General features: G+C 50.7%; 1 protein-coding gene across 4 annotated transcripts in view; it reads right to left on the reverse strand.

The window, feature by feature from the left end:
* ABCC6 (ATP binding cassette subfamily C member 6) overlaps positions 1-13742 on the reverse strand; it is a 71628-nt gene that overhangs the window by 6196 nt on the left and 51690 nt on the right. For 2 of the 4 annotated variants that reach the window (XM_061401218.1, XM_061401217.1), the window contains 8 exons: positions 12407-12717; positions 9856-10055; positions 7823-7949; positions 6356-6457; positions 4952-5098; positions 2873-3031; positions 2572-2738; positions 73-267 (listed from right to left, as the gene is read on the reverse strand). In XM_061401218.1, coding sequence (XP_061257202.1) covers positions 73-267; positions 2572-2738; positions 2873-3031; positions 4952-5098; positions 6356-6457; positions 7823-7949; positions 9856-10055; positions 12407-12717 — 1408 coding nt within the window. Of the gene's footprint in view, positions 1-72; positions 268-2571; positions 2739-2872; positions 3032-4951; positions 5099-6284; positions 6458-7822; positions 7950-9855; positions 10097-12406; positions 12718-13742 lie in introns of those variants that run through there. The other 2 variants (XR_009733504.1, XR_009733505.1) reach the window with 2 other exon arrangements.

Here is a 13742-nt window from a genome sequence, read left to right on the forward strand (position 1 = left end):
AGCCCTCTGGCTCTAAATCCTGATGCAGGAGTGCCAGCTACATGGAGTAGGATTGGGGGGAGGGGGGCTTACCTGGCACAGTCCAGCACGGAGCGCAGGCGGTGGGCAATGAGCAGTACTGTGCACTGTGCAAACCAGCTCCCCAGGGCGGCCTGCATCTGGCGCTCGGTCCCTGGGTCCACAGCAGCCGTGGCCTCGTCCAGAATGAGGATCTGGGTTTTCCGGAGAAGGGCACGTGCCAGACACAGGAGCTGCTTCTGGCCCACGCTGGGAATGAGTGGGACAGTCAGGCCAGATGTCTGCACGTCAGGCCTGACCCGCAGGGCGTGCCCACAAATGTGTCCCCATTCCCACGGCAGCCACAGGAGCGTGGGATGCGTGCCCCTACTTGTGGGTCCCCTGTCTACAGAGCTGACAGGAATCCTCATCCTGCCATTGTTGAGCAGAGTGACATTAGGCAAGTCATACAAAGCCTCTGTGCCTCAGTCTCCCCATCTGTGGAATGGCTATTTCTATCTCTATTCCACGGTCTTCCCTGTGTGCCAGATACATCCCGTGTGCTGGTGGATACTGACTCATCTCATGGAGACCACAAAGGTGGGAGTTATGTTACAGAATCCTTCCTCACTAGGTTGTAAGGACAAGCTAAGTCACGTAAAAGCCGTGATCATCACAGCGTAAGTCCTTCTTTTACCCCAATTACAGATGAGGAAGTTGAGGGTCAAGGACACGCAGTCACTGAGCTCCCAGAGCCTGGAGGCTCAAGGGTGTTTGAGGGGCTATTTCCTGCCATGCTCAGCTTCTGCTCCTAGCAAACCCTTTAGGGAACCTGGACTGACTATGGCCTGGTGGGTGTCAGATGCCTGGACCTTGCTCCAGACTCACCACTTGTGAGCCAGGCAAGTTGGTAAGTCTGAAGCCCCAGATTCCAACTCTGTGAAATGGGATTAGTGAGACTGTGGCTTTGAGGATTAAAATGAATTGTGAAATGAATATTTCTTATACACCAGGCACTGTATCAACAAGTTTACATGTATTATTCAATCCTTTCATGGGTAGGCAGGTTCTAATTATTATTCCCATTTTGCAGATGAGGAAACTGAAACACAGGGGATTAAATAACCTGCACAAGGTCCTCCACTTATGTCTGTGCTCTTGACCACCAAGTTCTGCTGCCCCTCTACTGCCATTACCACCCATGGGCCCTTACCCTAACACCTTCTGGGTCAGGTGGGTTGAAGAATCCAGAATGTCTTGAGTTTTAAAAAGGCTCACACCTGTACATCTATGTTCACAGCAGCACTGTTGACAGTAGCCAAAATGTTCAAACAACCCAAGCATCCATCAGTGGATAAATGGATAAGAAAAATGTGATCTATCCATACAACAGAATATCATTCAGCCTTTAAATAAGGAGGAAATCTGGCACTTGTTACATCATGGGTGAACCTGGAGGACATTATGCTATGTGTGATAAGCTAGTCACAGGAAGACAAGTTTTATAATATTCTACTTGCTAGGTAGTTAAAATAGGGAAACAGGGCCCCAAATGGTGGTCCAAAATGACAACGGGAGAACATACTCACACTTCTTTCCCTGATTGGACCTGCCAAGTTCATGCTTCATTTACATTTGCACAACATCCTCCTCTCAGCCCCTGCCCTGATTGGTCTCGGCTTATGCTTCATTTGCATAAGAAATTGGAGCCCAGAGGGAAGACACAACCCCTTCCCTGATTGGTTTTGGGCTCATGACTCATTTGTATGGGGCACAACCAATCAAGCCCCAGGAACCACCAAAGAGGAAGTAACAAGAGATATAAAAAGGAAAACTGAGACAAGACCATTCCTACGGGGGTTGGTCTGCTCTCACATCCCAAGAGAGTACTGCTTGCTTAATAAAACCTGCCTGCTTGAGCTGTCCTGGTTTGTCATTTCAATCCTTTGCTATGACAAGATAAGAACTGAGGGAGAAGAACTGACCCAACATACTTTTATGAAGTACCAAGAATTCTCAAACCCAGTGAAACAAAGTTAAAGGGGGCTGGAGGGAGGGAAGAATAGAGAATTGCCATTTAACGGCTACAGAGTTTCCATTTCACAAAATGAAAAAATTCTGGAGGCACAATGATGTAAATGTACTTAACTCTACAGAACTGAACACTAAAACATGGTTAAGATGGTAAATTTTATGTTATGTGTATTTTACTACAATTTCTTAAAGCTTTTAAAGGCATACATCATATGTTACTTAACAACCCCGGTGAGAAAAATAAAGACATAAATTGCCTTGTGTCAGCAGAGGTTGGCTTTTGCCACCAAAGAAATTTAGAAACAAATTTAGGAAAAAGAAACTTGATACTCAGAGATTGTATTGGAGTTAGAATTGCTTATGAGGGATGGGATTTGTACTGAGGTTACAAACAGAACAGGGTTGATAATCCTATATGATAACCCTATGGAGATGACTTCCACGGCATATTACTCTGGTGGTGGTGGTGGGGGGACATTGGCCCCACCTGCCTCTCCCCCAGCACCTCACAAAGCTTTTGGCTGGCTGGGGTGACCCTACCTCAGGTTGTCGCCTTGGTCGGTACACTCGTAGTGCAGCTGGCCAGGCAGGCTGGCCACCGTGGCTCTGAGCTGCACTGTCTCCAAGACCTCCCAGATGGCTTCATCCGTGTGCTCTTGTAGCATGTCGAGGTTCATTCGCAGAGAGCCAGGGAACAAGATGGGGTCCTGGCCAGGAGGGACAGCGAGTCAGAGCTGGGTCCAGTCACACCTCCCATCTCTGCCCATCCCTCCCACCTCTGCCCACCCCTCCCACCTCTGCCCACACCTCCCATCTCTGCCCACCTCTCCCCAGGCCTCACCTGGGGGATGATGGTGACCCTGGACCGCAACGTGTGCAGCCCCACTTGGGCGATGGGGACCCCGTCGATCCAGATCCCGCCCTCAGCCGCCTCCACGAGCCGCAGCAGGCCCCCGGCCAGGGAGGACTTTCCGGCCCCTGTCCTGCCAACGATGCCCACCTGCCAGGGGATGGGATGGCATGGCCTGTTCCAACCAGGCCTGGCCAGAAGGCAGGCCACAGAGGGTTCCTGGACATGCACCCAAGGTCCATCCACCTATCATCATCCTTTGTGCATCCGTCCTTCTATATGCCCATCCGTCCTTCCATCTGCCCACCTGTCCATATATCCATCCATCAATCTGCCCAACCGTCTGTGTGTTCGTCTCTATCTTTCCTCATCCTGATATATCTCTCCCATCTTTTCATTCATTTCCCCACCCTTCCTTCTGCTCCTTCATCCTTCCATCCTTTCCTATCCTTTCATCCACACCACTCCATCATTCTCATCTTCCCTTCCATCCCATGTCATCTGTTTATGTCCCATCCTTCTCTCAGTTGCCCTTCCTCCTATCCCACCCTTCCTTCCAACTACACTGATCCTTTCATCTGTCCATCCTTTCTTCCACACACCATCCTTCAATGCATATTCCTTCCTTCTGTCTCTTTCACTCCACCCTATCCATCCATCCATCCTTCCATCCATGCCTCTTCCTTCCATCCAGCCCCCAACCCAGCCATCCATCCTTCATCCTTCCATCTACCTGCCCATCTTTTAATCCATCCCCCATCCTTCCTTGACATTTTGGGGGGGATCAACACGGTTTAATAAATGAATGAAGCATCTGTGTCACCCACTGTATGACAAGCACTCTTCAAGGCAACAGGAATACAGAAATTAAGGAGTCCCTGCTCCAAAGGGCTCACCATCTGGTCTTGGAAATAGCGCCCTTGAGTAAACTTAATTTTAACCCAGTGTGATGAACAAGCCCTCTCTATAGTCAAGCTCTGGCCCTGCAGCAATGGAGGCAAGCACGGAGCTGTTGTTCATGTTGCCTGGGATGGAGGTGATCAGAGAAGGCTTCATGGAGGAGGGGATACTTGAGCGGAATCTTGAAGGATAAGCAGGAGTTCAGGGAGGGCGAAGGTTCCAGCTGAATGATACCAAGTACTCGGCTGTAACCTCTCCGAGGGCATCACCGTGTGTGCATCTGGCCTAGAGGCCGCTGCTCCCCAAATGTTGCCTAATCCCTTGTAGGACAGTGAGTGAGGTGGGTAGCTGGGCAGGGCCTTGAATGCCAAGCTCAGGAGTTTGGGTTTTACCAGAAGAATGTGAGGAGGGAGGGAGGTCTGGAGCAGGGAAATGATGCGCTCAAATCAAGATCACAGGAAAACAGGTTGGAGGGTGTGAAACAGGAGGTTGGGGGGCCTGGAGCAGTTGTGGGGAGGGCAGAGAGGAAGTACCACTGTGTGGGGAGGGTAGAGAAGGATTCAGGGATTCCATGAAGCAGTCTGACTAGGCATCTGTAAATGGAATGATGCTAGGCTTGATGTTGGAGTAAAAATGCAAATAACCATGAGTAAAAAAGAATTGGTGAATACTTTTATAGCACTTGCTATGTGCCAGGTAGGCACTGCTGTATTCAGTTTCTATGTATTAACCCAGTTAAATTTTTCAACAGCTCTAGGAGGTTGACATTATTATTCCCATTATTACAGATGAGAAAACTGAGACCAAAACATGCAGTGACTTGCCCAAGGTCAGTCAGAGCAAAGCCAGAAATGGAGCCCACGCGAACTGGATAATATGTGGAACAGTCAACATAGCACCCAGCACATAGTAGGTGTTCAACTAATGACAGAGGAAAAAGAAAGAAGTTGGGGAGATGCTTCATTATCTGAGACATCAAGAATGTGAGTGGTTTCACCGAGAAGGAAGTTGGTCTGGGGAAGATGGTAAGTCCCATCGAGGGAGTGAGGGGTCTGGAGACTGGGGACCTGAGGTGGGGAGGGAAGGAGGAAGCTGGTGCTAAGGACCTGGACCCTGGGGTGATGCCCAGTCTGGCCACCATGAGGAGGGAGTTGTAGGTGAGCCACTCACCTTCTCTCCTGCGTTGATCTTGAAGGACACGCCCCGCACAGCCAGCGGGAGCTCGGGTCGGTATCTCAGCCCAAAATCCCGGAACTCAATCTGCCCCCTACGAGGCCAGGGCGGGTGGGCTGCACAGGTAAGCGGCTTCCAGGGAGCCTGAGGCAGGAGGGGACACTGGGTCAGGGGAACCTTTCTCCAGGCTTCTCATGAAATGGCCTACCTCTCTGATCCTCAGTTTCCTCATCTGTAAAATGGGCATGCATGCTAAGTCACTTTAGGCACATCTGACTCTTTGGGACCCCACAGACTATAGCCTGCCAGGCTCCTCTGTCTATGGAATTCTCCAGGCAAGAACACTGGAGTGGGTTGCCATGCCCTCCTTCAGGGGAGCTTCCCAACCCAGGTCGATCATGTCTCCTGCACTGCCAGGTGGATTCTTTACCTCGTAGTGCCACCTGGGAAGCCCCATAAAATGGGCATATTTATTGCTATTCTCTAGGGTTCTTATGGGGCATATAGCAAGGCTAAAAACAAATAATATTGAGTATTGTGAAAATTATAATGGTGTTGGCTACTCTTTAAATTATTATTATTAGCCAGTATTAACTGTCAAATAATATTCTTTCACTAATAGAGGTAGATACTCTCCTTTTTTCTTAATGAAAAGGGCAACTCTGCGCAGTGTGGAGACTGGTGCTGCCATACGCTATTCCTGTGACCTTAAACAGGTCACTCCACTCTCTTGAGCCTTGACTTTCCCATCCATGAAATGGGGCTAATCAGAGTGGTGGACATGTGTTGAGCATTTACGGTGTATTGGACTCGGTATGAAGTCCTTTACTGTGGGATGACCTCACCCCGAACTGTTAGGCTGCTGCTGTGTTTCTCTTCTGCTCCTACAATGCTGCCATTATGTTTCAGTAAAACCAACCTCATGGACTGTAGCCTGCCAGGCTCCTCTGTCCATGGAATTCTCCTGGCAAGAATACTGAAGTAGGCTGCCATTTCCTTCTCCAGGGGATCTTCCCAATCCAGGGATCAAACTCAAGTTTCCCGCACACTGCAGGCAGATTCTTTACCATCTGAATCACCAGGGAAGCCTCCAACTATCATGTTACCATCGTGCTATTGCTATGTTTCTATAATGTTGCCATCATATCACTATCGTGCTGTTACTCACAGTGCCCTGTCATTCGGAGTGCCCTGCTGTGCTTAAGCTAGGAAGCAGAGGAACCAGGATTTGACCTCGTTCCAGACCCTACCCTCTTAACTATGACTGCCGCCTTGGCTGTGACTCCGGTCTACAGTGGTGGGGGCCCTGAAGCCAACGGCAGGTGTCAACCTGGGTCCGCCGTCCTCTGCTGTGAAGCCCGGATGGGACCTGCTGCCCCCGCCCCACCTCCCGCCCGTCACCTCCTTGGGCGTCTGGGCGTAGTCCTTCAATCGCTCCACCGACACAATGCTGCTCTCCAGGTCTGTCCAGCTGCGAACGGCCCACTGCAGCATCTGGGTCACCTGATGCAAGAAGACCCCTCAGGACAGCATCAGCAAGACCACCCCAGGTGAGGCAGGGGCTGGGAGGTAGGATCCAGGGCAAACAAGGGGGCAGAGTTTGACTGTAGCCACAAGGACCCCTTTAGTCAAACTGGAGTATGTGGACCAGAAACGAGCCCTCAGACATCAGCTTGTCCAATCCTTCTTGAAGCAGGTAGGGAGACAGGACTAGAGAGGGCGCACAGCCCTCCCAAGGACACCCAGCAGGGCCCAGGCCCGCTGACTTCCATTCAGAGAGGACTCCCAGCACTGACTTCCGTCACACCGGGAACCTCACTGAGCTCCTCACCAGGGCCCACTTGCCCTGTCTGCACCAGCCCTGCCCCCAGCCCTCCCAACCTCTCCCTCTAAGCTTGCCCTCAAACACTCTCTCCAGCCACACCGCCTTTTGTGCTGTTCCTCTAACACCAGTCGCACCTCTCCCCCCATGCCAGGGCCTTTCCTCCTGCTGATGCCACACCAGGACCACCTTCCACTTCCCTTCCCCGTCATCGCACTCGAGAGTTGCAGATCTTAGGCTCCCTCCTCAGAGACGCCTCTGGACCACGCGCTAGAAAAGCACCCTCCTGTCAGTCAGGCTACCTCCTCTTACTTGCTGCATCCTTAAGCTTAGTTGCCTCAACTATAGAATGAGGACAATAACAGTACCCCTGAGGGGGCCGTGGGCAGGACTGAATGAGCTAGTGTTATAAAGCTCTTAGAACAATGTCTCATTCACAGTGAATGCTACTTGCATATGCATGTGTGTTTATATATATATGTTTTTTTTTCCTTCCCTTAGAAGTGAAAAAAGTGAAAGTGTTAGTTGCTCAGTCGTGTCTAACTCTTTGTGACTCACACACTGGAGCCTGCCAGGCTCCTCTGTCCATGGGATTCTACAGGAAAGGATACTGGACTGGGTTGCCATTCCCTTCTCCAGGGGATGTTCCTGACCCAGGGGTCAAACCCAGGTCTCCTGCATTGCAGGCAGATTCTTTACTGTCTGAGCCACCAGGGAAGCCATCCTTTACAGATGTCATAACCTGACACTAGATATTGTTATTAAGAGTTAACAAAACATTAACAACACGCTGGAAATGGACTCTATATATGTTATCTCAATGAATCTTTACAACATCTGGAAGGAAGGGGTTACTGCCCAGAGGAGTACACTGAGGCTCCAAGAGGGAAGAAGAGTCTTGCCCGAGGTCCAGCCTAGGCTCTGGCAGAGCCGTGTTTTCCCCAGTGGCTGGTAGGCTGGACTCGGGTCCTTGAAGGTCCCCTGGCAGGGGTCTGCGTGCACTCTGCCCACAGCCTGGAGCCCAGGTTGGGGGGTGTCTGGAGTACCTGGAGGGCGGCAGAGACAGAGAAGCCCACGAGGCCGGGGCTGAGGTGGGCCTTGCTCAGCACAGCACACAGGGCAGCCACGAACACCAGCCCGTTCCCCACCAGCTCCAGGTTGGCAGCGAGCCACCTGCGAAGGGACAGGTAAGAGTAGCGTCAATGGGGGCCTCTCGAGGGACACCTGCTTCCCTGGGCACAAGGGCTGTGCCAGCTCCAGTGCCCACAGGGTCCCGGCTATGATCTCCTCCACACCCAGGCCCTGCCCGAGCTCGGAGGGTGGGGGAGGCCCAGGCTGCCCCATCTCGCCTGAGTCCAGCTCAGAACCCAGCACACAGTAGGTGCTCAAGTAAGCTCTGCTTTTTGTCCCTGGGCTGTGGCGAGCCACATCCCCTGTGTTCCCCCTGCCTGAACCCCACCTCCGTCTTCACCTGACCAACATCCTTACCCTCACACAAGTCAGCTCAGATATCACCTCCTCAGAGAGCCCTTCAGACCACTCCTTCCTTCTATCACTCTCGAAAACTAAACTAATCTGTCCTTGACTGTCGGCCTCCATCAGCAGATCGTGAGCTCCATGAGGGCAGCAACTTCATCTCGTTCATGGCTCTGTCCCCACCGAGAACCCAGCACAGGATCCAGCACCTAGTGGGTGCTCAACAAATATATATCGAGTGGCAGAAGAAATACACACCCCTTTTATTGCATTCCTGCTCTACCATCATTTGTTTATTCATTCGTTCAGCAGATGTGTATTAGGCACCTACTGTGTGCCACACATGCAGGAGATGCTGGGGACAAGATAAAAAACCCTGTCTTCAGGGAGCTCTGGGTTTCACTGCACATAACACCTAGTCCTCCTAACAACACCACGGTGGGGAGACTCTTGTCCCCAGTGGACAGATGAGGACACGGGGGCTCAGAGGGTCCAAGTGCACACACATAATAAACACAGTGATTTGAAGCCACATCTGCCTGATTGAGGGTCTGCCACTTCCTAGATGGCTGACCTTGGGGGAGTCCCTTCACTTCTTTCCTCCTTGGCTTACCCATCTGTGGGATGAAATAATATCTGGCTTATTACAGTTGAGAGGATTAAATGAGATACACCCGCCGTATATGGTGCAGAAATCATTGACCTCTGGACAAAGTAGGTGCTTCCTAAATGTTTGTAAGGTTCCTCCTCCCTAGGCTAGGACCCCAGGAAGGGGCCAGGACAGGTCCCCCAGGGGGCAGATGGAGTTGAGACACTACCCACAGCTACAGAGCTTCACAGCCCCAGCTGGCTGGGGACCTGGGCAGAAAAGAGAGGAACTGACATTTACTGAATTCACATCTGCTATGGGCTTGACCTTCTCCACACTCTGGCATCACACTGCCTGGATTCAAATCCTGATTCCACCACATATTTGCTGTGTGGCCCTGGGAAAGTTCCTAAATCTTTCTGTGCCTAAGAGTCATCCTCTGGGAAAGAGTCTCTGCCTGGTGGCGTTGCTAAAAGGATTAAATCAATTAAGCCACAGAAGATGCTCAGGACTGTGCTTGGTATGTGGTGAGCACGTTACAAGTATTAGTGATATTTGTTTAGTCTCAACAGCCACTCCACGAGTTAAACCCACTTTAACGAATGAGGCTCAGAGAGGTTATGTGACTTGCCCAAGATCACCCAGCTACCAAGTTGGAGAGCTGGGATTTGCACCCGTGTCTGTCTGTTCTCAAAGCTGGGGTTCTTATTCTTGCTTAGTACTGAAAGGAGACTGCGGATGTTTATGTAGCTCCTTTGTCATCAAGGCAACAGAGGGTTCTGCCCTTTTTCTGACATCTGTACCTCCTGCCCACCTGCTGTCGGGGAACCCCAGGCCAATCTGCATCTGCTCATATGTGAGCCATGTGCACCCCTGGGATCTAGGCTCTGTTTACCCTCGACTCGTGGTGTGACCCTGGGCAGGCCACTTGACCTCTCTGGCCACACAGTATGACATTCTCTCATTCTCAGGGGACACAGATGGATTACAGGGTCTTTTCTGACCCCTTCCTACCTGTCAGCCACCAGCCGCGGGAAACTGACTCTCTGGCTTTCATCCACGTGTGCGTCATTCTGAGCCGTAAAGGGGCCCTGGACCCGGAAGGCTCTGACCACCGGCCCGCCCTGGAATGTCTCGGCCACATGAGAACATACATATGAGTATCTGGCTGACTCCAGGCGTCTGAGCTGGCACGAGCTGGCCACGTATAGGCTCTGAAGCAGGATGGCAGAGAAGTCACAAACACAGAGAGAGTCTGAGAAGCAGAGGGAGTTGTTACCAGCTAGCTGTGTGACCTTGGGTCAGCTGCCTCTCCTCTCTGGGCTCCAGTGTCCTTGCAGAATCAGAGTTCCATGGGTCATTTTAAAAATCACCTGGGAAGCCTCAAAAACTCCCAGTGCCTCACCCCAGAACTATTAAGTTGGAATTTCTGGCATCATCAGCATGGCTTTGGAATTTTTCAAAAGCCTTCAAGTGAGTCTCAAGCACACCCAGGGTGGAGAAACCACTAATCTGTTGTACATGTCTCATTCTCAGCTCCAAGGCCAACTGCTTCACTCAGGGCCAGTCACTGTGGGAGCAAAGCCACAACAGGCAAGGAAGGCAGCTGGACAAGTCGAATGCATTCACTTAACTCTAGGATTACATGTCGAGTGCTGGGAACACAGTGATGAACACAATGTATGTTGTTATCTGCTTTGACATGGGAAGTGTTGTACAGCTGGCAGGTGGGGAGGAACCTGCCTTTGTGATCACCGGGCTGCATGCCAGGATCTTTCTGAATACAGCTGACTCTTGAACAACATGGGTCTGAACTGCATGAGTTCACTTATTTGCGGATTTTTAGTAAATCTCAATGGGAGAAGGCAATGGCACCCCACTCCAGTACTGTTGCCCGGAAAATCCCATGGATGGAGGAGCCTGGTAGGCTGCAGTCCAAGGGGTCGCTAAGAGTCGGACACAACTGAGCGACTTCACTTTCACTTTACACTTTCATGCATTGGAGAAGGAAATGGCTACCCACTCCAGTGTTCTTGCCTGGAGAATCCCAGGGACGGGGGAGCCTGGTAGGCTGCAGTCCTTGGGGTTGCACAGAGTCGGACACGACTGAAGAGACTTAGCAGCAGCAGCAGCAGTAAATCTCAATAGTAAATACTACACTACGACACAACCCACACGTGGCTGAATCTGTGGATACGAAGGAACTGTGTATACAGAGGAGCAACTGGAACTCAGAAGCACATTTTCAATAGCAAGGAGGGTTGGTGCCTCTAATCTCCATGTTGTTCAAGGGTGAACTGCAGTATTTGGTCATGGTGAGGTGGGCATTTGGAGGTGGACAGTGATGTGAATATAGAAGCAGTAAGCATCGTTCACAGCATATACATAAGAACACCAGGGACTCAGAGGAATTAAGTGGACCAAGCCTCTACAGCACACAAGTGCCAGGACCTTGATTCAAATCCATCTCTGCCCAACTCCAAAGCTTCAGACAGAGAAAGCAGTTCCTCCCCCAGCTCAAGAGGGTAGAGAAGAGACTTGGGATAGTTGTGGAGGGAAGTGATACCATGGACATTGTCTGGCTATCATGTTGTTTTTTTCTACTTCTGATTTTTGTCTGGCTACCAAGGTTTTTTTCTACTTCTGATTTCCTTGAGGGGATGGGAGGTTAGCTATCAATAATAAGATCTGATCAAGGAGGTAGTCACATGACATAGCCCTGCTAGGCAAAGTAAACTATTCCTTTGGTCACAGTGATGAGTTCAGGATGAACATATGCCCCATGAAGGGCCAATCTGAATCTTCCCTGGAACTGATGTATGATTGCTGAGCTGGAGAAAGGTTGCTTGTGCTGGGGTTGCTGAGGTGGGAGGCTGTAAGTACAGGGTTGCCCTCTGGAGAAGACATGTGTGCAAAATTAGGCCAAGCAGAGCTGAATAAGTGAGTCTTAAATATTGGCATGGATTGGAATTATCTGGAAGGTTCTTTAAAATCCAGATTTCTGGGCCCCACCTGCATAGTATCTGAATCAGGGGGTCTTGGATGGGGCCTGAGAAGGTGTATTTCTAACTAGTTCCCAGGTGAAACTGATGCTGCTGTTCTGATAACACACTTCGAGATCCACTAAAGGGTGATGTGGAGTGACAGCACCCTGATAACAGCTGATCCCCTACACCCTGGGAGCATAAGTCATTGAATTGGGTTCTTGTGTTTAAGCTAATTTCAGTTGGTCTCTGGTTTTAACCATTGAAAGAGTCTAGCGTAATACAACAGTCTTCAAGAGCTTGCAATGCCTTCTTGGTTTCCAGATCACTGGAGAACAGGAAGCTGATTTCAGGAGCAGCCTGATAAACCATTAGACATTAAGAAGTTTGATGTGAACATTTGAGAGACAGAGATGAGAATAAGTGTTAGACCATGGTGTCTCTGTCTCTGAGAATTCTTTTAGGGGTGGCCCCTAGATGTCCAGCTGCATGGAACCTCTTACACTGAGTCCTGTTCAGACACAGGGGACTGGAGGAGGTGACCCTGGATGACCCCAGGAGCCTCCTTGAGCTCTCCTTACCTGAAACCCAGCATAGAGGAGAAGCAGTGGCAGGATGGCCACGACAGCCAATGGGGTGGTCACTGTCACCACCAGCCCAACTTCCAGGAGTCCGAAGGCATACATCAGTAGAGACCGGAGTTTGTCTGGGATGTCCACATCTACTATGTCTGTCTCCTTGGAGAAGCGGTTCAGCAGGTTCCCAACGGGCGTCCTCTCAAAGAAGCCAATAGGAGACCGGGCCACATCCCACAGCAGCCCCCGGAAGAGCAGGCTCGATGCCCGGATCCCACCAAGGAGCACTGTGGCCATGGAGGCAAACAGCCCGATTGCTGGGGACAGAGACATCAGGGCATCAGGGCTGGAGACCCCCAATCACCCCATGGTGGCTATCTTATCTTATGACCACCCTGATTATCCCTTGATGGAACCACCATGTAGAGGGTTGAATAGTGTCCTCCTTCCATATTCATGTCTACCAGGAATCTCAGAAAGTGACCTTATTTGGAAATAGAGTCTTTGAAGATATTATTAGTGAATGAGCTTGAGATGAAATCATCCTGGATTTAGGGCAGGGTCTAAATCCAATGACTGGCGCCATTGGATAAGAAGAGAAGATGCTGTGAATATGGAGGCAGCGATGCAACACAAGCCCAGGTATGCCAAGGATGGCCGGCGACCAGTAGAAGCTAGGCGAAAGGCATGGGACAGTTTCTCCTTCAGAGCCTCCAAGAGGGACCGATTTTTGCTGACCCCCTGACTTTGGACTTCTGGCTTCAGAATTGTGAGAGAATAAAATTTCTGTTGTTCTAAGCTACCAAGCTTGTGGTAATCAGTTTTATGGCAGCCCCGTTGTTCTTGTTTAGCTGCTTAGTAGTGTCTGACTCTTTTGTGACCTCATGGACCGTAGGCGGCCAGGCTTCTCTGTCCATGAGATTATTCAAGCAAGAATACTGGAGTAAGTTGCCCTTTCCTCCTCCAGGGGATCTTCCTGACCCAGGGCCTGAGCCCACGTCTCTTGCATTGGTAGGTGGATTCTTTACCACTAGTGTCGCCTTGGGAAGCCCACGGCAGCCTTAGGAAACCAACACACCCACTTCCTCCCAAAGCCCATCTACGTTCTTGGAATGGAGCTAACTTCATTCTTTGTTTCTAGAGTGGGGAGAATTTCATCCCCGGACAATCCAAACCTCTTCAGTTAGTTCAGGGGTGAACACATGACCCAAGTCAGGCCAATAAGAGTGAGACCTGGGACTCTGCTAGGACTTTTGGGAAGAGGTGCTCACTTTTTTGAGGTGGCCAGACTGGAGCTGTGAGATACCATCTTACCACCAAAGCAGGTTGCCTGCCTGCACAG

The sequence above is a fragment of the Bos javanicus genome, chromosome 25 (assembly GCF_032452875.1).
Source record: "Bos javanicus breed banteng chromosome 25, ARS-OSU_banteng_1.0, whole genome shotgun sequence".
NCBI lineage: Eukaryota > Metazoa > Chordata > Mammalia > Artiodactyla > Bovidae > Bos > Bos javanicus.